Source organism: Gracilinanus agilis, chromosome 1 (genome assembly GCF_016433145.1).
Source record: "Gracilinanus agilis isolate LMUSP501 chromosome 1, AgileGrace, whole genome shotgun sequence".
NCBI lineage: Eukaryota > Metazoa > Chordata > Mammalia > Didelphimorphia > Didelphidae > Gracilinanus > Gracilinanus agilis.
Genome location: NC_058130.1, coordinates 238,468,390 through 238,493,550, shown reverse-complemented (window position 1 = coordinate 238,493,550; position 25,161 = coordinate 238,468,390). Strand labels below are relative to the sequence as shown.

General features: G+C 36.3%; 1 protein-coding gene across 1 annotated transcript in view; it reads left to right on the top strand.

Annotated features, from left to right (window-relative positions):
* The window catches only part of TEK (TEK receptor tyrosine kinase), a 118,819-nt gene that overhangs the window by 15,407 nt on the left and 78,251 nt on the right, over positions 1-25,161 (top strand). The window contains exon 2 of the mRNA XM_044660604.1: positions 24,235-24,546. Within this exon, the coding sequence (XP_044516539.1) occupies positions 24,252-24,546 (295 nt within the window). The 5' untranslated portion in view covers positions 24,235-24,251. The remainder of the gene's footprint in view (positions 1-24,234; positions 24,547-25,161) is intronic.

The following is a 25,161-nucleotide window of genomic DNA, read 5'->3' as shown; positions in this document are numbered from 1 at the left end:
CTTTAGAAGTTTGCCTCAGTTTCCTCATCTGTAAAATGAGCTAGAGAAAGAAATGGCAAACTACTTCAATATCTTTGCCAAGAAAGCTGCAAATAGGGTCATAAAGAGTCAAATATGACTGAAAAATGATTAGATACAACCCACTAGTGGAGATAATCTCCCCAATTAAACTATAATCATCCATTGCCAGGGAGCAAAGCATATCAAAAGTCTTGAAGGAATGGATTGCATAAAATCAGTAGAATGCCAAGCTAGGCAGTTGAATGGCAGCACAAGGACACTTTATGCCATGATGGATGCCAAGGACCAAAACCTCTATTGAGGTCCCTAAAATGGGATCATTTAAGAAGACTAACTCAATTGTTTCACAACTTTGTCTACAACCTGTCGATCTATTCCAAAGAGAGAGTCTTCAAAACAGAGGCCCTTTTGCACAGACTAAGAATTATCAGTTTATAAATTGTTTTCCCAGAAATGCAGGGTTAGAGCCAGAGGGTACTTTAGACATCATTTAGTCCATCTTCCTCACTGCAGAGATAAAGAAGAGGGAAGAATCTTTGGACTCAAAGGACCCGAGTTCAAATTCTATCTCTGTTACTTAAGAGTTGCAGACCTCAGGCAAGTCAGTTAACTTCTCTGGGGCTCAGTTTTCTCATCTAGAAACTGAGGAGGTTGAACTAGATGGCCTTCAATGCCCCTCTGAAATCTAAATTTATGAAACTGTAGCCCAGTGAGGTTGTGATGTGCTTAAAAAGACACAGGTAGTAAGTAGCAGAGCTGAGATTGGAACTCAAGTCTTCTAACTCCAGATTAATTACTCTATTTTGCTAATTTAAAAAAAAACCCAACAACTTATAAATAGTCACCACCTTCAAATCCATGGCTTTTAGTCAATCGGTGGATTTGCTGAATACTCTCTGACCTTCCAGCAATGGAGAAACCCTTTGCCTTGTCCTTCTTACAACCAAAGTCAGCACTGACACTCAGACATACCATCTGCCAGGAGATATGCAGCTGGAGCCAGAAAATACAACAGCTGCCTGAGCTCAGCCACATCCTAGTCACTGATGAGAGGCGCCTGCTGGAATATTCTTAACCTGGCTGGACATATTACAACCCAAACTGCTAAGGAATTCTGGAATATATAAACTATCAGCAACTGCATTTTCAAAGTGATACATGAGCTCTCCCAGCTGCCCCTGGAAATCGAACAAAAGATAATCACCAAGTTGCTGCCAAACGCATAGAGTCACCTTGAATTGTATCATCAATTTCCCATTCATATTGTCAAGGCTATTACCTACAGATACTACCTCTGCCTGCAGGCCTGTCTCCCCTGCCAGAAACCAGCCTTTGCTAGAGCTCCAGGTTAATAATCCTCTCCCTATATACCTTTGCCTTGTAGAATTCTCAGGGCCTTTAAGGATCAACTCAAGTATCACCTCCTACAAGAAGTCTTCCCTGATCTCTACAACAGTTAAATCCACTTTAGTGAAATTACTTTGCACTTATTTTGTATTTTAGAGGCAGGTAGGAAATGTAGTGGATGGAATGTCAGACTAGATCTGTGACCCTGAGCAAGCCATGTAGCTTCTCCCAGCCTCAGTTTCTTCATCTTTAAAATAGAGTCAATAACAGCATCTACCTCACAGGGTTGTTGTCAGGATAAAATGAGATAACAAGCACTTTGCAAATGTTAAAGGTTTGGATAAATAATGGCTATTTTTGTTTTGTATTTGCTTATTGACTTATAAACTGCTTTCCCCTGTACCAACTAAACTCCTAGAGAACAAAGTCTGATTCATTTTTCTGTTGGTATCCACAAGTCTGGGCATAGTGACTCACATGGAGTAGGAAGTTAATAAATTATTAAGCAGTTCATAAAATAGACAGGTAGTTAATATTTACACATGGAATGCGGTTAATTGAAATCTCTGTCATAGAAGGATAGACTGCTAGAGGTGGAGGTGGCCTTAGAAGTCTTCTAATCTGAAATTTTAATTTTATAAGAAAGGAAACTGAGCCTAAGACTTGGCAAGTCACACAGTTAGTTGGTTGGAAGAGATAGGACTAGAGCCAAAGGTCCACTCTTTTCTTTTCCATATTCTCGTTCAGTCATTTCAGTTTTGTCCAGCTCTTCCTGATGTCATTTGGGGTTTTCTTGGCAAAGATATCAAAGCGGTTTGTTATTTCCTTTTCTAGCTCATTTTATAGATGAGGAAACTGAGGCAAACAGGGCTAAGTGACTTGTCCAGGGTCACACAACTAATGCCTGAGGTCTTATTTGAACTCAGGGAGATGAATCTAACTGGTTACCCATTCTATGCCACCTACGTGTCCTAGGGACTGTTCTGGGTTAAAACAGTTATTTGAATAAAACACCTTTCTTTACTGGGACAATTACTAGGATAATTCTTTACTTGGACAGAAATAGGGGAACAGAACAAGAATGTATTAAGCTCTTACAAAATTCACAATAGAAATTAAAGAGTTAGAAAATAAATTTCTTGGAAGGATGATTGAGAAGAGAAATTTCTCTTCTCTGCTAATTTGTTAAGGTATAGCTTTCTGGGGAAAAAACCCACCCTTTTATTAGTGGGAAAAGTTCAAAACTCTTATCTTAAAAGTTAAATTTTTGCAAAAAGTTTCTTGCCTCCCACTTTTCCTTTCCCTTTAGAATCCTTCTCACAATGCATCATGATTAACCAAGAGGCCCCTGCCTCCCCTCTGCAAGGGCTGTGCAACAGGAGTTAGACTTGGACCTTTTTTAATATGGCACATTTTGCTATCTATCTCTAGCCCGTGAGTGAAACAGGAATTTGAAATGATAGCTGTGGGAATCAGACAAACTCACGATTAGAGGTAAATAGAATGGGCATTGACTTGGCGATAGATTCTGGAGTTCTTTGACAAATGACAAATGTTCTCCAGGGTATTTCTTAGTAAAACAGTGGAAAGAGCTTAAACTAGGAATTTTAAGGAATATCTGGGTTTGATTCCTCAGTTCATTCCTTGGTTAACTCAGTATGTGACTTTCACTTAATCTATCTGAGCCTCAGTGTTCTTGTCTATAAAATAGGAATAATGCTCATTGCTTTACCTCACAAGTTTTTTTTTGTTTTTGTTTTTGTTTTTTTTTTTTAACCCTTAATTTCGGTGTATTGTCTCATAGGTGGAAGAGTGGTAAGGGTGGGCAATGGGGGTCAAGTGACTTGCCCAGGGTCACACAGCTGGGAAGTGGCTGAGGCCAGGTTTGAACCCAGGACCTCCTATCTCTAGGCCTGACTCTCACTCCACTGAGCTACCCAGCTGCCCCCACCTCACAAGTTTTTGAGGACCTGTGGTTTCAAAACTACAAATTGTAATGCAACTGCAGCAAGCTAGTATTAGTAATAATACATGATGTCAGTAACATTGAGTGATTTTTCCAATGCTACAAGTTAGGCTAAGAAACTGAATTGGGCTAGGCAATGGGGATCAAGTGACTTGCCCAGAGTCACACGGCTAGGAAGTGTCTGAGGCCAGATTTGAATCCTAAGACATCTCGTCTCTGGGTCTTGTTCTCAAACCACTGAGCCACCCAGCTGCCCCTAAAATTTCTGTCTTTTAATCCACTAAGTGATATTGGTTGGCCAACTGGTTCCTTAAAAGTAGGGGAGTAGGGGCAGCTAGATGGCTCAAAGGGTATAGAGAGCCAGACCTGGAGAAAGAAAGTCTTGGATTAAAATCTGATTTCAGTCACTTCCTATAGATAGAGTACTGAGCCTCATTTTCCTGAGATCAAATTCCAGCCTCAAATATTTACTAGCTATGTGACTTTGACTGAGTCACTTTAACCTGTTTGTCTCAGTTTCCTTATCTGTAAAATGAACTAAAGAAGGAAATAGCGAACTACTCCAGTATCTTTGCCGAAAAAATTCTAAAAGGGGTCACAAAGAGTCAGATATGAATGAAAACGATTAAATGATAAAATCTGATTAAAGAAAAGGGGATATATGAGATCTATGTTGTGGAGAAAGAAATGATAAGATCTGGCAACTTATGTTATGATACAACTATAAAGGTGTGATGTGACTGAGAGTGAGGAGTTTTATAAAAGATGAATGTAGTTTCAACCCAGTAATTCTTAGTGTTCCCAAAATGAAATGTTGAGGACACCACTGTCCTTTCAGTTAAACAAGTTCACATCCTTGGGTTTATGCAGGCTTATTTCTTCTCCCTCAACATTCTCTCTCCCTCCAGGATCAAATCAGTTACCAAGTTTTATCTAATCAGGCTCTGCAATGATTCTTGAATGCAACCTCTTCTCTCTGCTCTCATGACCATCACGCTAGGTTCTCTTCCCTCTTACTTCAACTCCCAATTGGTCTCTCTACATCAAGTCTCTCCCTTCTCTAATCCATCTTTCACATAGCTTCCAAAATGATAATGGTTCTGCCTATGTTATTCCTCTGATCAATAGCCCCACTGGCTTCTAAATTACCTAATTGCAAACTTTTTTTTTTTTTGGCTTTTAAAGTTCTTTACAATCTGGTTCGATTCTGCTTTTTGCAGATTTTAGGGCTTATTTCACATTATTTCTTTATTCACTCTACAATTCATCCAAACTATCCTCCATACATGAGATTCCATCTTTTGTTTCCATGCTTTAATGCAAGACCTCAATGCCTAAAATGTTCTTCCCCCTCACTTCTGCTGTATGGAACTTGAAGCTTCTTTCAAGGTTCAGCTCAACAGTGCTACTTCTTATAGGAAACCTGTTCTGGTTAATTTATTTCAACTGTGTGTGTGTGTGTGTGTGTGTGTGTGTGTGTGTCTGTCTGTCTGTCTGTCTGTGTGTATGTATACATATATATGATATATATAAAATAAAAATAATTTATTTTTAATTTCCTTATCTGTGAATAATTTGTTTCACTTAATTATATGTAAAATTCCTTGAGAGAAACGACTGATTTGCTCTTATCTCTTTATCCCTAGTACCTAACAGTGTCAAACACATGGAAGATTCTTAATAATGCTTCTTGAATGTATCAATTAATGAACATAGCCTGTCAAAGATGCTGTAGAAGCTATCCTTGAATTGAGTGGGACATTGGGCTAGTCAGTGATGGGCAAATTTTTAAAGAGGGGGCCAAAGGAAAGGAAATGCTCATCTGTCAGTCTGTTTCTAAGACATCTCTTTAGAAGTTTCACTGTATTGTATCCTACTTGTATTCGTCAGATTAGGAATAATGTTGTGCAGCCTGATAGAACATTTCAGAGGGCTGCATTTGGCCCAGCAGGCTCAAATCCTTGAGCCTACTGAATACTCCTCAGCCTCATTAGCACCATGCCGTAACCGACTGAGCCAACCCCCGTGAAAAATAATATTCCATAGATGCAATGTTAAGCAAGTCATTTCAGAGGCCCTGGAGTAGGCTAAATAAACAGACCTTGTTGCCTCAGCTGGAGCATCTGCTTATCTCTGAACCCTTCTTCCCAACTCCTGTCAGCTTGTTGGGAATCTTCTTTTCTAAAACTCTTACTTGCATGTACAGCAAATTCATTTCCTGACAAGGTCAGCCCTGCAAGGAGCCCCAGCAAAAATCAAAGGATTTTGTAAGGAAACACAGGGAACCTTCAGGCATCCACAGTTAGCCTGTTTCCTGGCTTGTGTTGGTTTTTGCCATAAGGAAGTGGAGGCAGACAGTTAAACACAAAACCATTCTCTTCTCAATATTCTGAGACTGTTAATGAGCTCCAAGATGACTTAACAACCCTCCCCCCACTTAGTTAACATTTCGAGGTCTATCTATCATTCTATCTCTATCTACATTGTCAGCAAATCATTTTCAAAACCCCCATCCCTTCCCTTTCCTCCATTAGAATAGCCAAGTAATTCTCCATGTCTAAGTGGTTGTGGTCTGTGAATGATGGGCTTTAGGTTCTGAATTTTATTCGATAAGCAAAAGCTAGAAAATAGTCTATGAAACTGTTAAGCAGTGGAGGAATTTCACATTAAGAATATTAATATCCAACAGTTTGTGTAGAATGACTTGGGCAGGGGGTGGGAGGAGCTGGAGTTAGTAAGACCAATCAATGTACATGGGAATGATCAAATAGTGGGAGTAAATGGGGTTCATGTTTTGGAGAACTATGGGGAAATTTGGGGGGGCCTTGAAAGGCAACAGGCACTGTTGCCATAGTGGCTAGAAAACAGGCTTGGAGACAGGAAATCCTAGGTTACCACCTCTGATACATATTTGGCTGTGTAACTCAATCACTTAATCTCTCAGTGCCTCCAGATAACTCGAAAATCTATAAATTATAACTGAACTGCTGAACAGAAATTGTAGATGGATTGTACTCACTAGAAATTTTCTATACCAATAAAATTATAGGTCCACCCCAAATGGGGTTAGAATATAAACTCCTGAGGAAAGGAATTGTCATTTTTTGTCTTTGTGCTCCCAGAGACCAGCAGGAACTTTTAACTAATAATTATTGATTGCTAGGCAAGAGGTAATGAAATTCTGGACTATATGTCATCAAGAATGAAAGGAGTTCTTTTCTTTGGTGTGATGTAGATGTTGGCCTATATTTGAAAATCCCAATCTTCCTGTGTGATGCTACTTTTTCACTTCCCTACTGTGGTATAGTTCAAGAAGTGATGCTTGACAGCACCAATCCTGGACCAAATTATCAAGCAATTAACATTGCTTTTGATGCCTCACAACTCCATTTGCTTAATTCTCTCCCTCTAGGCCATAGAGCTTTCTTCCTCCCCAAACCCACACCAGTTGAACCTGTTCACCTCAAAGTCTTACCCTTCCTAATAGGATTTGCTCTTTAAACAACTGCTCATGGGAGAAGGAAATCCAAAGAAATGATTTGTCAATGGGAGAATTTGAGAACTCTGAGAGAAATATAATTTGCCTATAAATCTATAATGTAAATTTATGTAAATTATGCACACGTGTGATAAATATATTTACATTGGCATAGATATTTGGGGCATGGCTTCATGAAAGAGGAAAAGGAGCATAGTGAGAGGGAGAGAGAACTTTGGAATTACAAAGATGAATGTAAGTCCCACCTCTAACATACACTAGTTCGGTGATACTGGGAAGGTCATTCATTCAACCTTCCCAGTCTCCCCAAGATAATTCTCTTAAGAATCTTAAGTTGAAAAATAGTTGATTATTTGTGTTGGTAGAGGATTTTCCCTCATAAGGAATGCCCTTCATATGAAATCTCTTTCACACACACACAGATTAAAAAGAAGGACTGACCCATTATCCTTTTAAATCACCTCCCTGAGTTATGTGCCATTCTACCTTCTTGAAAGGCAAGTAGTCCAGATGGTAGATCCAGGAATTAAAAGCTAATTCCTACAGCCCTCCTCCAAGCAATTCCCAAAGTAAAATATAGCTTCTCTTGAGATCCAAAGGAAAAGGAATATGAGCATTTTAGGAAACTAGAGCCTTTAGGAAAGAGGATTGAAGCAAAAATAAAGGTTGAAGCCATCATGATGAAAATAAATAGGATAGGAGCTAAGTGGTACATTGGACAGATGAGAGCACGAATTAAGGAAGAGCTCAAATCCCATCTCCAATACTTACTAGCTTTGTGACTTTGGGCAAGTCATTTCATATTAGTTTGCTTGGGCAAGTCGTTTAATATTAGTTACCTCATGGGGAAAATAAGGATAATATCACTTCTCTCAAGGTTGTCATGAGTATCAAATGTGATTATATTTGTAAAGCACTATAAAAATACTAGCCAGAGAAGACTAGGAAAACAGTTTAGGAAGGAACCTCTGCTAAGTTGTATTTTTTCCAGTGTGACGCATTTGTGGATGGATCTCCTTATTTCTCCCCAAATACCATAATTTAGAAATCACCGTACACTAACTGAAGCAGCAGGTTGTAGAGGAAAGTGTACTTGACTTAGAATCAGATGCTGTGGATTCAAAATCTAATTTTTTCACTTACTCTTATGTGCCTTTAACAATTTGAATCTCATTTTCTTTACCTGGAAAGCGAAGGAGATAAATTAGAGCAGGGATTCCTGACTTTTTGTGTGTCATGGTTCCTTTGTCAGTCTAGTGAAGCTTATGGATTCCATCTCAGAATCAAGTTCTTAAATACTTAAGATAAAATATGGCAGATTTCAAAAGAGATCAATTATATGGAAGTACAGTCATAAAAATATTTTTTAAAGAAAAAATTAAGTTTATAGGCCCAGGGTTAAGAATCTTTGGATAAGATGATATATATTAGAATCTTGTGATTCGTAATATATTATCCAAGTACACGTTAGAGATTAGTTCATAAATGAGTGTACACAAAATGCCACGTATTCTTTTGAAAAGTTTCCTAGTTATGAGGTATACTATTCCCTGGAAAGAAAAAGCTTTCTAGAAGCTTATGTTACATCTGAGTAGAGTGCCTGATATCTGCCCTGAGTGGAAGATTGCTGGCTTTGGAAGTCAGGGAGAGGATACCACTCCCTCCAAAAGACAGATAAAGGCCTTGGTTTGGGTGGGAAGTATACAAGGGAAACTAGCATTGCCATCTTGGGAAATTTGCCTGACATACCTCCCAGGGGAGAGTAATTTGAAATCAGAATCTTCTGTTTTGAGAGACTTTCCATCATTACGTAGATACCTATATCTATTCCAAAATTTGGAGCTGTCACAAAAAAGCTGGTAGTTTTCTTGATTGTTTAAAACATGAGTCATTTATGTATCTTACTGCAAAACATCCTGCATCTTCTTTGGAGAGACACTAAAAATTAAGTCATTTGCCCAAATCCCACTAGGAAAACTATTTCTAGAGTTTAATTCCATTACTTATTGGGATTTTGTACAAAGAGAGATAGTCGAAGGTTTAGAAAATGAAGTATAGGACAAAATGTTAAAGATTAGGATCGTTTAATCAGAAAACTGAGGTGAAAAGAGGCAAAACATTCAAATGTATTTAAAATTTCGAGATGAGTAATGATTTCCAGTTGTTCTCAATTCAATTCCATTCTATTCTTCTTGATTATTGGGGATACAAAGGTAAATAATCAACAGTCTCTTCTCCAAAAAAACTTAGAATTTAATAGGGCTATATCTTCAAGAAACACAAATAGTGGGGGCAGCTGGGTAGCTCAGTGGATTGAGAGCCAGGCCTAGAGACAGGAGGTCCTAGGTTCAAATCTGACCTCAGACACTTCCCAGCTGTGTGACCCTGGGCAAGTCACTTGACCCCCATTACCTACCCTTACCACTCTTCTGCCTTGGAGCCAATATATATAGTATTGGCTCCAAGATGGAAGGTAAGGGTTTAAAAAAAATGAAAAGAAACACAAATAGTATGAATAAAATAGTGTGATTTGGGGCAAAGAAGACTTGCAAAATACTCTAAAAATTTTAAGAAGGGAATGTACTCTGTTAGCTACGTGGGAGATGGGAAAATAATTAAATATATGGGCTGTAGAGCTATCAAATGAAGGGGAAGAAGGTGGTATATTTTGACACCTATGTGAAGGAAGGATTGGAGAGGAGAGAGATGAAGTGGTAAGGCCAATTAGGAAGCTATTACAAAAATCTAGACAAGAGGTAATAAGGGACTAAACTATTTATAGGTGGAACTATAAATAAGAAAGTAGGACAGATGGGGGATATTTTAAAGAAATAGAACTGAAAGTTCCGAAATATTGACTGTTGGTGGCAAGTAGAGGAGTGTGAAAAGTCAAAGGTGAGTTTGAGGTTTTGAGTCTGAGCGACGAGGGTTGTGGTACAATCAACCAGAAACTGTGAGGAAGGGAAGATTTCAGAGCAAGATAATGAGTTAAGTTCTGGACATATTGTAGACTCATTGAATTGTGATTGCTACGTAACAGCCAAAGGTGTCCAGAAGATAGTTGCAAAGGCTGGTTCAGGGGATAAATGAGGGAATTAAGAAGGCAAGAAAAAAACCATGTGTGTGTGTGTGTGTGTGTGTGTGTGTGTGTACATATATGCTCACAGTCATATATAAATATTCCTGCTTTATTCGTGTCTAAGAAAAAAAAGTCTTATTCTGCACTGAAATAAATTACATGGGAGTTGCCAATCACTACCAATAAAGGGATTCTTCACTTTTGGAGCTCTGTACAATAACAAAATTACAGGTCCAGATGATACTACATATATGTTTAAGTAAGTCAAATATTAATAAAAAGACTATTTGCTTCTACATAAATTTGTGATAAAGAAGTTCAACTGGTCCTTTGGTGCTGCTTAACATTTCTTTTAAACTACTCTTATTCATTTATTATTCTGCTCGCCACAACTGTGCCAAAGCTATTTCTTTCTTAGTAAAAATGGAGAAGCAATTTCCACTGCATCGCCCCCCAATCCAACCTCACAGATGCCTTGTTAACCCTTTAAGGAGCAGGATTAAAAGCCAGATCCTCCTCACTTCATCCACCTGCTTCTCTATAATGTCTTTATTCCATCTAGCTACTGGATCATTTCACTCCTACTCTTTGCTTCCAAAATTATAAAAAATCTTGTGTCCAAGGTCTTGATTTCCTTACCACCTAGCCTTTTGAAATCTGGTTTCAGCTCCTACCATTCTACTGAAACTTCTTTCAAAGTTCACGATGACCTCCTAATTGTCAAAATAGAGTAGGACCCCACATCCACTGGGATATGTTCCATATGTTCCAAAACCTACCATGGATGACTGAAACCATGGATACAAGTGAACAATTGTTGACACCTATATATATGTGCCCTCTCCCTGCTTCTGTCTCCCCTCTCAATATTCTGAAGCCTCCAACCCTGCCCACCCCCCCAAAATATCCTAAAAAATGTGAAATTGAAAGCAGAAGAGACTGTCCCTGCAACCAGACCTCTGCTGCAGGCAGACTTCTAGCTCTTCAGGGGACATCTGCCCTCAGGACCATGGATAACTAAGATGAAGAGAAATGAAACCATGGATAAAGGGGCCCTACTGAACAGCAATTTCCCTCTTCTCATTCTCTTTAACCTGTTACAATATTCTTCTCTTTTTTCTTAATGTTCTCTCCCTTGGAATTTCATTTCTTCTTTTGGGTTCCATTTCTCTGTTTGTGACATTTAAATCTCTATTTATAGCTCTGATCTTTTTTTTTTCAACTCCACATTCTGTACTAGAAATAAGAAAAATAAAACACCTAATAGATTGATACTAAAGGTAAATTAAAAGATTGAGAGCACCCATTTGCCCTTGATTTAAAGTTACCTAGTCCACATGAACTACATCGTCCAGTCTTAAAAGAAAAAGTAGATGTAATTATAGAGCTATTAAATAGTTGAAAGATCATGGATAATGGGGAGAGGTATTGGAGAAGGATGAATGTCTAGATTTTCAAAAAGAGAAAAGAGAAAGAGAATAGATTCTTCATACTATAGACTTATGAGCCTGACTTTGGTTCCTGGGAAGTTTTTAGAAGAAATTATTAAAGAAATGATTATTGAACATCTAGGAAAGGAAGTAAGAATGATAAAAAAACAACAACATAGCTTCATCAAGAATAGGTCATGGCAAACTAACCTTATTTTTTCTTTTAAACAAGTTACCAAACTGGTAAGTGAGGAGAATGATGTTTACCTAGATTTTAGTAAATAGGGCAGCTAGGTGGCACAATAGGAGAATGCCAGGCCTGGATTCAGGAAGGCATATCTTCATGAGTTTAAAGCTGGTCGTAGGCACTTACTAGCTGTGTGACCCTGGGAAAGAGACTTAATCCTATTTGCCTCAGTTTATTCATCTGTAAATGAGCTGGAGAAATGGCAAACTACTCCAGGATCTTTGCTAAGAAAATCCAAAAGAAAAGTCATGAAGAGTTTGACATGATTGAAAGTTTCAACAACCACAAAAAGATTTTAGTAAAACATAATAGAATCTCATACTACTTTTGTGGAAAGGAAGGAGATATTTTTGCTAGATGATTATATCATTAGATGCATTTGAAACTGGTTGAATCATTAATGGATTAGTGTGATCTTGGCAGGAGATCTCTAATAGAGTTCCCCAGGGTATGTGCTTGGCCTTGGACTATTTAAAATTTTTATTAATGACTTGGATAAAGTCATAGATTACATACTTATCAAATTTGCATTTGGCATAAAGCTGGAAACAATAAATGACTAGATGATAGGGTCCAAAAAAAATCTTGACTTTTAAACTAAATTTTATAACTAAGTTTTATAATCAAGTTTAAAAATCAACTTCTTAAATATAAGATGGAAAAGGCATGAGTAAGTAGATGTTTGTCTGAAAAATAAAAAGGAGAAGTTTTAGTGAACCAAAATCCCAATTTGAGTTAACAGAGTGATATGGTAGTGAAAAAAATGTTAATGTGATTTTGGGCCACATAAAGAAAAGCATTGCTTTTAGGAATAAAAAGGTAACGATCTACTTGTATGGTCAGATCACATCAGAAATTTTATATCTAGTTCCAGGCACAGCAGATTTAGAAGGACATTAATAAACTGAAGAATTCCTGAAAAAGGTAAATAGAATGGTAAAGGATTCTTAGTCTATGTCTTATAAAGATTGGCTGAAGGATCTTGGCATGTTTAACCTTGAGAAGACCTATGAGTTATTTTATAATTGTGTTTTAGTATTTGAAAGGATGTCATGTGAAAGAGGGACTAGAGTTGCACCAAAGAACAACAGTATGAAACACAAAAGGGCCTAGATTTGCTCAGTATCACAGGAAAAAACACAACAAACTTCTTTTTGAGCTGCCCCTACAATGGGGTGGGCTGCCTCAAGAGGTAGTGAATTCTGCCTCTGCTGGAGCTCAAGGAAATATTGGAGAATCACTTGTTAGGTATGTTATAGAGGGAATTCCTTTCTGTTAAAGAAGACACTAATGAAACTAAATGATCTCTGGGGTTTCTTCCAAAGCTCAAATTCTGTGGTTCTATGATTCATCTAGAGAGCTTTTAAGTAACAATGGATAGAATGCCAGCCTTGGAGTCAGGAAGATCTGAGCTCAAATTTGATTTCAGACATATACTAGCTGTGTGACTCTGGGCAAGTCACTTAACCTTGTTTGCCTCAATTTTCTCATCTGTGAAATGAGCCGGGGAAGGAAATAGCAAACCACTCCAGCGTTTTCTGCCAAGAAAACCCCAAATGGAGTCACAAAGAGCCAGACAGGACTGAACAACAATATGATCGACCCCCATCTTCAGTAACTGAGAGCAGTGGTGTCACACTCAAATAGAAATACATCCAAGTGGGCTACATATTGACTTATAAAAACTACAAATCAACATTACTATGTTGTATTGAATTTTTGTTTATTTTGTTATCCTTTTCCTAATTACAACGTAATCACATTTGGGCTGCTGTTTAGAATTTTGAAAGCCAGCTTGCAAGTGTGGCAGAGTTTGATACCTCTGACCTAGAGGACATAAAGTGTTAGAAGTGACAACAGTAGTTGTGGGTGTTGCTGGAGAATACAGTTGGCAAATGCTTCTCATCTCCTCCTTATTCTCTTTAATCTCTGGAGATTTAATCAGTCACACCCTGTTACAACAATAAGCTTACTTTTTTTAGCCTGCAACAATATGATGATCTCTCAGGATCAACATGGTCTTCTCTTCTTCTGCTTTATGAATTTATATCAAATAAAAAATTAGGAGTACAATCCCACAAACTCAGAGCTGTCATTTAGGAACATTTGTCACATTTAAGCAAAGGTATGGTGCTCTGCCTTAATTTAAATTTATGTTCAGCTCTAGGCAAAAGTTCAGCATACAATAAATGTTTAAGTAAAAGAAATGAGTAAAGTATATTACAGTGGATAGGCATGGGAAGAGGTGATTAAGGAAAGAGCAGATCTGTTGTTGGGTTTTTGTTTATTTTCCTCAGTCCTTGAAGAGGTGAATAGAACCAGCAGCTTCAACCTGGGTCTTCTCCACTTGTATATCCCAGTAGCTCTTCAAACTCAACCTGTCCCAAATTTAGCTCACCTTTCTTTCTAAACCCGTTTCCCTCTGGACAAATATTTCTGTCCATGGTACAGCCATTTAGCATTCTCCTATGTTTGAGACTGTGGTGTTACCTGTGACTTCCTTCTCCTTCTCCTCTCACATCCAATCATTTGCCAAGTCCTGTTGATTCTGTTCCTTCCTCTCTATTTCTATTTCTAATACCCAAGTATGGTGGTCCTAGTTTGCTACGATAGTTTATATAGGTTTTCTCATCTCCACTCTCTCCCTCAATCCATTTTTCATATACCATCAAGATAAGATTTCTTCTGCAAGTTATTTATTAATGCATTATGAACTCCATGCCTCTTTATTGCCTCCAGGAGCAAATACAAAAATGATCTATTTGGCATTCAAAGTCTTTCACATACTCTCTCTGTGTCTCAGAATGAAGGAGTTGTCCAAGATGATCACGAAGGCACTGCCAACTCAAAATTCTTCATTGTTATAATTTTACTTATTATGTAATATTATATATTATAGTCCTCTAAGTTTGTATCTTATCTTTCCACCAGACTGAAAACTCCATAAGGAAAGGGATCATTCTTTTGCCCTTTTCTTACTGCCTAATATAGCATTTTGTACACAGTAAGTACTTAACAAAAGACAAATTCAAGAAATATTTACCAGAAGAAAATTTAAATTCAACCAAAGAATTTGAACACTTTAAAGTTCACAGTAATAAATACCTTGGAAACACAGTATTACTGCTGATGATGCAATAATATCTAATGACCACTGAAAGAAATAAAAATTCACAAACTATCTGGATTTCTGTTAATATTTCCATTATGTAGGATAAGTGTTTACTAACTTGGCAGCCTCTTTTCCCTGATCACAAATATTTCTTATAAGTCAGTCCTTTACACAAACACAGAAAATTGTGACTGAGCCAGAATCCTTGCTCTGAAAGGACAGATGTTTGAATTTTACAGCTGTTAATTTCATATATCCTATCTGCCCACAGATGCTAATGACTTTAAATAGGAATGACATCTTGTTACAGCAAATGATTAACTTTTATGATAAGCATATAATCATGACTAATTAATGAATGTGCTTATGGTCTTATCTCTTTTGTCATCCAGCTATGACATGCAGTTTCACCTAGTGGGGAAGCAGTACTGAATATAATGGGGAAATGCTAGATTTATTTTCAGAGGACAACATGGGTTCAAAACCCAACTGTATGACCATGGGCAGGCCACAAACTCTCTGGTTCCCAGTCTCTTCATCCATAAAATAAGAGATCTGGACTAGATCAGTGTTGTCAAACTCAAGTAGAAAAGGGGTTACTAAATTGTATATAAGGATCCCCACTGGATGCATATTACTGTAGAAAGCCATATATTAACATTTTCTATGTTCTAATGTAGTTTTATTTATTTTGTTAAATGTTTCCCAACTTCATTTTAATCTGGTTCAGGTTGCACTGGGAGTATCGTAGGCTACAATGCAGCCTGTTGGCCATGTGTTTGACACTTTGGGACAAATGATCATAAAGGTCCTTTTTAGCTCTAAAGCTATGATTCTCTGAGAAATTACATAAAGGTATATTATGGGTTCTTAAAGAAGAATTGTCTAATGCATTGGTGGTGGAGTTGTGAATTGATCTAATTATTCTGGAAGGCACTTTGGAATTATGCCCAAAGGGCTTTAAAAGATTGCATGCCCTTTGATCCAGCTATATCACTACTGGGTTCGTACCCCAAAGAGATAAAAGAATGTTGGTACAAAAATATTTATAGCTGCATTTTTTGTGATGGCAAAAAATTGGAAAACAAGGAGGCATCCCTTGATTGGTAAATGGCTGAACAAATTGTGGTATATGATGGTGATGGAATACTATTGTGGTATATATAGGAATAAGAACTGCTTGATTCCTCTATGAACTGGAAAGACCTCCATGAACTGCTATGGAGTGAAATGAGCAGAACCAGGAGAACATTGTACACAGTAATTGAAACATTGTGGGATGATCAAATGTATTAGACTCTGTTACTAATAGCAATGCAATAATCAAGAACAATCCTGTGGAACTTATGAGAAAGAACTCTATTCACATACAGAGAGAGAACTGTGGGAGCAGAAATGCAGAAGAAAAACATATGATTTATCACTTGATTATCTGGGTATGTGATTTGGGGTTGTGGTTTTTAAAAGATTACTCTATTACAAATATGAATAATATGGAAATAGGTTTTGAGTAATAAGACATGTATAAACCAATGGAACTGCTTGTCAGCTCTGGGAGGGTGAGGGAGACAGCATGGATTAGTGTGGAAATACCTTCACTGATGAAGATTGGCAATCACTCCTATGTAAGTTATTGTCTAACATGTTTATCACCCAAACTCTTTCTTCTTTCATCCATTTAGATGTAAACATGTAGAGGTAAACTTCCTCCTAGTATTTCCTCTATTACCTCCATCCATTCAGCCATATCCTACAACATAGAAATATGTTTTCTTCCTCTTCCAACTCTCTTTTCATTCTTTCTAATTAAAATTTCTAAATTAAAGTCAAGAAATAAAGTCTTTTCTTGGGGTTATCATACTCCTACCATCTTCATTTTCACTTCTAAATTATTGATGTGTTAGCATCACTTAGAAACCTCTGCTCCACATGATTTACCTATACCACATTCTCCCCTTTTTCACTGATCCCTAAACACTATCTATCTCCAAGAAATAATTATCAATGTTTTCAGTCCTATATTTGGAATTTGCCCATATTCTTCCCTGCCACTGCTCTCACCAACTTTGATATTTCTATTTTTGTGGTCTAGATCTCACTCAGGTCAGTTGGTAGTTCAGTCTTGAGACTGGAATGAAATGAGACACTCATAGACCATTTAACAGTAAACAAAAAGTTATACTTAGCCATAGCATGGAAAAGATACTCAAATTGGATATAGTACCAGCTCAGGCAGTTAGCCCTTCTTTTATCCATTCAGAAAACTTGTTTGGTCACCAAAGCTCAGTGAAAACTATGAAAGTAAGATGTTCCTAGGACTGAGGAGTCCTGACCCTTCAGTGAGTTAAGCTCTTTTTGCCCTTAAATAGATATACCCCAAATCAGTCAGTTATAAGAATAATTTCTTTACCTCTTTGGGAAAAAAACCCCACTATAGCCTACATGGAAGAGATCTAGATAAACATTACTTCTATCCCATATTAATGACCTAACTCCTTGATATTACAGTTTCTAATTTTAAATTTTTCCTTATATGATTACAAACCTGACAAACAACAAGAAAATGAACATTTCTTTATACAAAGGAGAGAAGAAGGTTCCACATATGAAATTGTGAATATTCACTGCATAAAAAACTAGTATTTTATTATATTTCAATTATTTATTGAACTGTTTGAAATTGAAACTACTTCAATAGTTTATTATGTTTCAATATATACAATTTAACATTGTTGTTTCAATAATGCTCTGCAGGTCTATGATCCCTTTTGAATGTCCTTTTGCTGTCTTCCATGTATTCCTTAATGATTAATTGACATGCTTTTCTTTCTTTTTCTTGTTAATGTAATCATTTATTTGCCCCACTCTCCCATCTCTCCTTCCAAAATCAGGTTCTCCCATATGACAAAGTGTAGCTACACAAAGCAATTCTATATAACCATTTGTCAAAATGTAGATTTCATTCTGAGTTTTTAATCCATCACCTCTCAATCAAGAAATGGAAAACATATTTTGTCATCAGTTTTCTGGAATCATGATTGGTCATTTGCATTGCTCTGCTTCACTTCATTAAAGTCCTTGCTCTTTTCTGATTTAATCCCTTTCCTCATTTTTTATGATGCAATAATATTTCATTATATTCACATAACAAAATTTGTTCAGTCATTTCTCCATATCACTTGCTTTCTTTTCAGTTCTTTGCTACAATAAAAAATACTGCTATAAATATAGTTGTGCATATGGGCCCTTCACATCTTTCTTTGGTTTCTTGAATCTATGCTTAGAAATATTATCACTGGGTCAAAGGGTATGCACATTTTAGAGATTTTTGTGGTATAGTTTCAAATAGATCCCCAGAATGGCTTGAGACATAGTCCTGACAACAGTGCATTAGATTAGAATACATGTCCTTCCACAGGACAATTATCATTTTCTTTTTTTTGTCGTCTTTGCCGATCTGATGGGTGTGACATAAAACCTCAGAGTTGCTATTTTTTGTAGTTCTCTTATTGTTAGTGATTTAAAACCTTTTTTTTCCTATGTTAGTTGATAGTGTTGGGTTTCTTCCTTTGAAAACTTCCTGCTCATATCCTTTAAGAATTTATCTACCGGGTGATGGCTCTTGTTCTTACAAAATTAAATCAGTTCCTTCTCAGAGAAACTTCATACAAAGATTTGTTCTTAGTTACCTGTTTTCCTTGTAATTTTAACCTGATTGGTTTTATTTATGCAAATTCTTTTTTACTTAATATAATTAAATAATATAATCAAAATGGTCAGCTTTATCTTCTGTGGTCCTCTTTACTCCTTGTTTAGTCATGAACTTCTCCTATATACATATATTTAAAAGGTTATTTATTCTTTGCTCCTCAAATTTGCTTATGAGGAGTGTGGTATGAGATGTTGATCAATAACAAATTTCTTCTGAATTCACTTATTTATCATCTACTCACTCTTCTAACCCCTTCCAATATGAAATGCTCTTCTCATACTATTGAAGCTACCCTCTCAAAGACTTAGAATGACTTCCAAATTCTCATTACTACATTTAATAGCCTTTTGAGAACCCTCATCCTCATTCATCTTTCTGTATCACTTTATTTTTTAAAAATTTAAAAATTTAAAATTTTTTTATATTTTTATTTTGAGTATTTTCCCATAGTTACATGTTTCATGTTCTTTCCCTCTCCCCAAATCCCCTAAACCCCCTTAGCCAACACACAATCCCACTGGGTTTTACATGTATCATTGATTAAGACCTAATTCCATATTATTGAGAGTTGGACTAGAGTTATTGTTTAGTGTCTTCATCCCAAATAATATCCCCATCAGCCCATGTATTCAAGCAGTTGTTTTTCTTCTGTGTTTCTCCTCCCACAGTTCTTCCTCTGAACGTGGCTAGTTTTCTTTCTTATAAGTCCCTCAGCCTTGCTCTCTGTATCACTTTAAACATTTGACCACATCTTTTTTGAAATTCTCTCCTCTTTTGTCCAACATCAGTATAGCTGATGATTATGAACAGGGTACTTCATTGTTCTCATTCTATATTTCTGATTACTTTCTCTCCATATATTTTAGCTTTCATTTCCCCTTCTATAGATGTAGAGATTGCTTAAAGTGATATACTAACTCCTTTTCTTTTCTCTCTATATACTCTATTCCTTGGCAAGTCAATCAGTTCTATGATTTCACCTCTACGATCAACTTCCACACTCTATGTCTAACCTTGATCTTGAGGTCTCAGTCATTATTTTCCTTTATTTTCCCCAAATTCAATTTTAGTTTATTTCCAGTTCAAAAGTCCCTCTTTTTCCTACCATTCCCTATTAATTAGGAAGGCAAGAAAAATAAGACTGATTACATACATGTAGGGTCAAGTAAAACAAATTCCCACATTAGCAGTATCAAAAAAAAAAAGAAACAAAAGAAAAAGGAGGAAAAGAAAATAGCTTTTAATCTGTATTCTAGTCCATCATTTCTCTATCTGGAGGTGAGTAGCATATTTCATAATAAATCCATTGGAATTGTGATTGGTCATTGTGTTTGATCACAATTTCTAAGTCTTTTAGAGTTCATTTTCTTTATAATATTGTTGTTATTGTATAAATTGTTTTCCTGATTCTGCTTACTTCACTTTGTATCAGTTTGTAGAGTCTTCCTAGGTTTCTCTGAAATCATCCTCTTCATCCTTTCTTAAAGCACAATAGTATTCCATCACATTCAGATACCATAGCTTGTCTAGCCATTCCTCAGTTTATGGGTATCTTTTTAATTTTCAATTCTTTGCTGCCATGAAAAAATAAATATTTATAGAATAAAGAATGCTATTAATATTTTTGTGAATATGGGTCTTTTTCTCCCTTTTTATTTTTTGACATATAGAACTAGTAGTGATTTTCCTGGGTCCAAGGGTATGTACAGTGTCACAGATTTGGGGGTATAGTTCTAAATTACTTTCCAAAATAGTTGGTCTTAGTTTCATCAGGGAACATTATAAGTTCTGCTTTCTCATAGTCACCTCTGATCTTTTTCACTTTCTCTTTTTTCCCCCTGTCAATTTACCTAATCTGATGTGTGTGATGTGATAACTCAGGGTTGTTTTAATTTGCATTCCTCTGATTATTAGTGATTTAGAGTATTTTTTATATGGCTATTGATAGCTTTGATTTCTTATTTATCACTTCCAGTTGTCTATAGGACAAGGCTACTTAGATATTTTGTTGTACCTTAGATACATGCCTCAGGAACCTGTGCCTCCTGACTTTTGTATTTTTGTCTACTCTATTTGCCATCCTCCAAGACATCCAGACTCAAAACCTTAGGGGCATATTTAATTTTTTCTTCTCAATGAACCCAAATAACCAATTGCTTAATCCTGTTGATTCTAGCTCCACAGAATCTCTTTCTCAGCTATTCTTTCTATTCTGCTACTATTACTGTTTATTTTAATTGTTCACTCATTTTCAAACCTCATGACTGGATTGGGGGTTCTTTGGCAAAGATACTGAAGTAGTTTGCCATTTCCTTCTCTAGTTGATTTTACAGATGAGAAAATCGAAGCAAACAGGATTGTGACTTACCCAGGGTCACACAGCTAATGTCTGAGGTCAGATTTAAACTCAGATCTTCCTGACTCCAGGCCTGGCACTCTATCAACCTAGCTGCTCATTATTACTGCTACCAGAGAGTAACTCAGTTGTCTGGAATATTGTTAAGATAGCCTCCTAACTGAGCTCTCTGATTCCTGTCTCTATTTTCTTAAAACCATCCTTTGCCCTCTTGGCAAAAGAATCTTGTTAATGCACAAGGTTAATCATATCACTACCCTGCTCACTAAGTTTCAGTGGCTTCTTCTTACTTACTAATTAAATCACAAATTCAAGACCACCATAAAATGGGTCAAAACTATTTTTCCAGACTCATTTCCTACTCTATCTCCCCATCCTATTGAAGTTTCTATTTTTTTCTAAAACCCTTAACTTCCATGTTATCATCAATACTGTGTATTGATTCCAAGGCAGAAGAGAGGTAAGGGCTAGGCAACGAAGTTTAAGTGACTAGCCCAGAGTCACACAGCTAAGAAGTCTCTAAATCTAGATTTGAATCCAGGACCTCCCATCTCTGGACCTGGCTTTCAAACCCCTGAACCACCTAGCTGCCCCCACAATTGAAGTTTCTTAATGAAAATTTGCCCTCTTATACCTCTATAAATGCAAGTTATTACCCTCAATGTTTATAATAGACATCATATGTATATTTCTACCTCTTGAAATCCTGCCTTTAAGTTTAGTTCAGATATTACTCCCTTATTGCAGTTTTCCCTAGTTGCCATCCCCAAAGAAGTAATCTTTTATATTTTCAATTTCCCCCCTCCTTTGCCCTTATATTATTCCAACTTGTCTTGTTTGAATATTCCATCTCCTCTAGTAGATGGTAAGTTCCATAAAGGCAAGGATTATGTCATTTTTCCTATATATACACCACTCTCTAGGATGGTGATTTGTATTTTATAGATGTTTAAACAACAATGAACTGAATTCTCTAAAAGAGTGTGAAACCAGTCACCACTCATATGCATTAATTTATAAATTCCTGACCTATGTATTCCTTGTTTTCTTCCTGGTTTTAACATGGATTCTATCCAATCTTGGCACAGCTTGAACAGCTGAATAAAAAATTTAAAGTAGGAATTGCCCTGAACCCCAATTTGGGAGCTCCCCAGCTTAGGTCCTAGTTCAGGCTTCACTCCACTGTTTTTGGTAGAATGATAGTGACATGACAAGTGGACTGGTTCTTTGGAGTTAATCTAGCTAATTTATTTATTTATTTTTAAAATTTAGAATATTTTTCCATGGTTACATGATTCATGATTCCACCCACCCCCACCCCCCACTATTTCCCACCTTCCTTCCATAGCTGACAAGCAATTCCACTGGATAATACATGTATCATTGTTCAAAACCTATTTCCATGTTATTATATCTGCAGTAGAGCGATCTTTTAACATCAAAACCCTAATCATATCCCTATCGCACTACGTGGTTGATCATATATTTTTCTTATGCATTTCTGTTTCCACAGTTCTTTCTGTGGATGTGGATAGCATTCTTTCTCATGAGTTCTTCTTTGTCATTGTTCTGAGTCATTGCATTGCTGTAATCTAACTAATTTAGAAGAGGAAATTTTTGTAGAAGCTAAATTCTAGAAGCGATCTCCCAGATATTCAGAATTTCCCTAGAACAGGAGAGTACAGATGACAATCACCCTGTTTTAAATCTATATATTTTACAATAAGCATTTTGCCTAAAGGACTTCCTTCTAGCCTACGATTAACCCATGGAAGAACTTTGGTTTCTTTCATATTCCCTAGATGCTACCCAAGTATGAAAGATGTGCATGTGAATATGTGTGTGGAAATGAGTCAAAAAGAAATCAAGTATGAACCTCATACACAAAGTTGATATAGATTTGGGGTCCTTATGAGGTTTTTATGTTTTGTTCTGTTTGTCATGTATCTATTTGGTATTCTGCTGAAAACTTCTGGATCCCTTCTCAGAACAATGTTTTAAATGAATAAAATAAATATTTAAAAAGAAACCAATTATATTGAAATAAATGTCAAAACATTTAAAAATAGTCCATAGATTATAAGATAAGAACCTCTAATATATAGGAAAAGCAGATAGACTGTGTTGATAAACATAGTCCTGGGAACCTCCTGGCCCAGTAAGAATATATATATTATTAAATATTATTAAATTATTAAATACTAATAAAGTCAGAACAAAAGGAAAAAGAAAAGAAATCCATTACTATTATTAAAACAAGAATAATAAAGAGAGTCAGGGAAGAAAAGGAAATATTTTACCTATTCTGACTTGTCTTTCCAGTAAATTTTCAGTAGAGGATTTCTCCTAAATGCTTGAAGCATCCCTCTGGATATACAATCAATGGATTTAAAGCTGGAAGTGTTCCTCAAAGTCATATAGTCCTACTCTTTTATAGTTGAGAAAACTAAAGTCTAGAGTTGTTGAATGAATGGTCCAAGATCACAAAAGCATTAAGCATCACTTGCAGAATTTGAATTGCAGTCCTGCTATTACAGAGCCAGGTCTTTTTTCTATAAACTATGCTAGTTCACTTAATAATTCCAAGACAGTGGTTTATGAAAATTATGGCTTTGTCAGTGTTGTTCAATTGTTTCAGTTGCATCTGACAAAAATGAACAATAAACTCTTTAGGCTTCAAGCTTCAAGAACTATTATTTGTTTTTATATGGTATTTTATAAATAGAACAATTATTTATTACTTCTCCCTATCCATATGATGAATTAGGAAATATAAAACCATTTCAAAGTAATTTTTCTTAATTATTAAACTAGCTATCTTTCTTACTTATTGAAATGCATTAAAGGGCAAGTACTTAATTGGAATTAGTTTGTATCCACACATCTGTCTCTTGTTAATATTATATTGTGTTGTTATAGTGTTATGTAAAGTTGTTTTATGTTATATTAACTTTATTTTCTGCCTTGTAATTCTATCTTCTAAGCATTATAACCTGAAGTCAAGATTAATCACTAATTAATTTAGGCTTCCCTCATGCTAACTGTTTCTCCTTTTAAAAGATGGATAGACAAAAAAAAATAGTCCCTGATTCTTGTTAAAAAAAATTAAAAGAAAGCAGTGTCTTCTAGGGAGGGAAGTTTTAGGAAGGTAAATGTTACATCATGTGGACTTGTATAATTTACAGGTTGGTAGACTTTTCAGGTGCAGTTGGACCATGCATTGTCTCTTTAATCCTAATAAAAGACATTTATTAATTGTGTGAATGTCTAATTTACTCAGTAGGAGTAACGTATTCACCTGGCAATAAATAGTGATCATCAATATCAAATTATCAAACCAACTACTTTTATAAATATTCAGACATGGATGAGGCTCCATAGATCCCATTAGGATGTGAACCCTAAATATTTGATCATTATGCTTCAACCACTGCTTCCTCTCACTCACCTGTTTTTCCTCTTTAGGTAAAGTGAAAGCTGCAATGGATCTTATCCTGATCAATTCCTTGCCTCTTGTGTCTGATGGTGAAACATCTCTCACCTGTATAGCCACAGGCTGGCGTCCTCATGAACTCATCACTATAGGAAGAGATTTTGAAGCCTTGATGAACCAGCACCAGGAACCCTTGGAAGTTACACAAGATGAATCTAGAGAATGGGCTAAAAAAGTTGTGTGGAAGAGGGAAAAGGCTAGCAAGATCAATGGTGCATACTACTGTGAAGGCAAAGTCCGAGGCGAGTCCATAAGGATACGAACAATGAAGATGAGGCAACAAGGTAATGGCATTTCAAATAATAGCTAGATCAGGTCCAATTAGACCTGCATGAATTTATAGATTGTCTTTACAAAGGAAAAACATCATTTCAATATGAACATGAGATAGAGGGCCACATTTTTGTTTGTTTTTTTCTACATAGAGTACATGTAGAAAGATGTATTAGCCTAAAGTTGCACTAAAACCTTTGGGACATGCTGTATTATTCTTTTGGGTGCATCAGGATGCTTGGTATTATGTGAATTTTGTTGTTTGTCATTTAGCCACTTTTCAGTTGACTCTGACTCTTTGTGACCCCATTTAAGGTTTTCTTGACAAAAATACTAGAGTGGTTTGTCATTTCTTTCTCCAGCTCATTTTACAGATGCTGATGCTGCTAATAATAATAATATACACATATAGTATGTGGTAGAAGGGAGTGCCAAATAAATAACTGAATCACTGACATTTTCTCTGCATTGTACTTCTTTAAGTAAGGATCTATGACTATCCACAGGGAACACATAACCGGCATCCATTGGAAAAGATTAAAGGATATAGATTTAGAGTTAAAAGGAACTTTTGAGGTCATCTAGTTCAACCTCTTTATTTTACATGTGAGGAGACTGATGTCCAG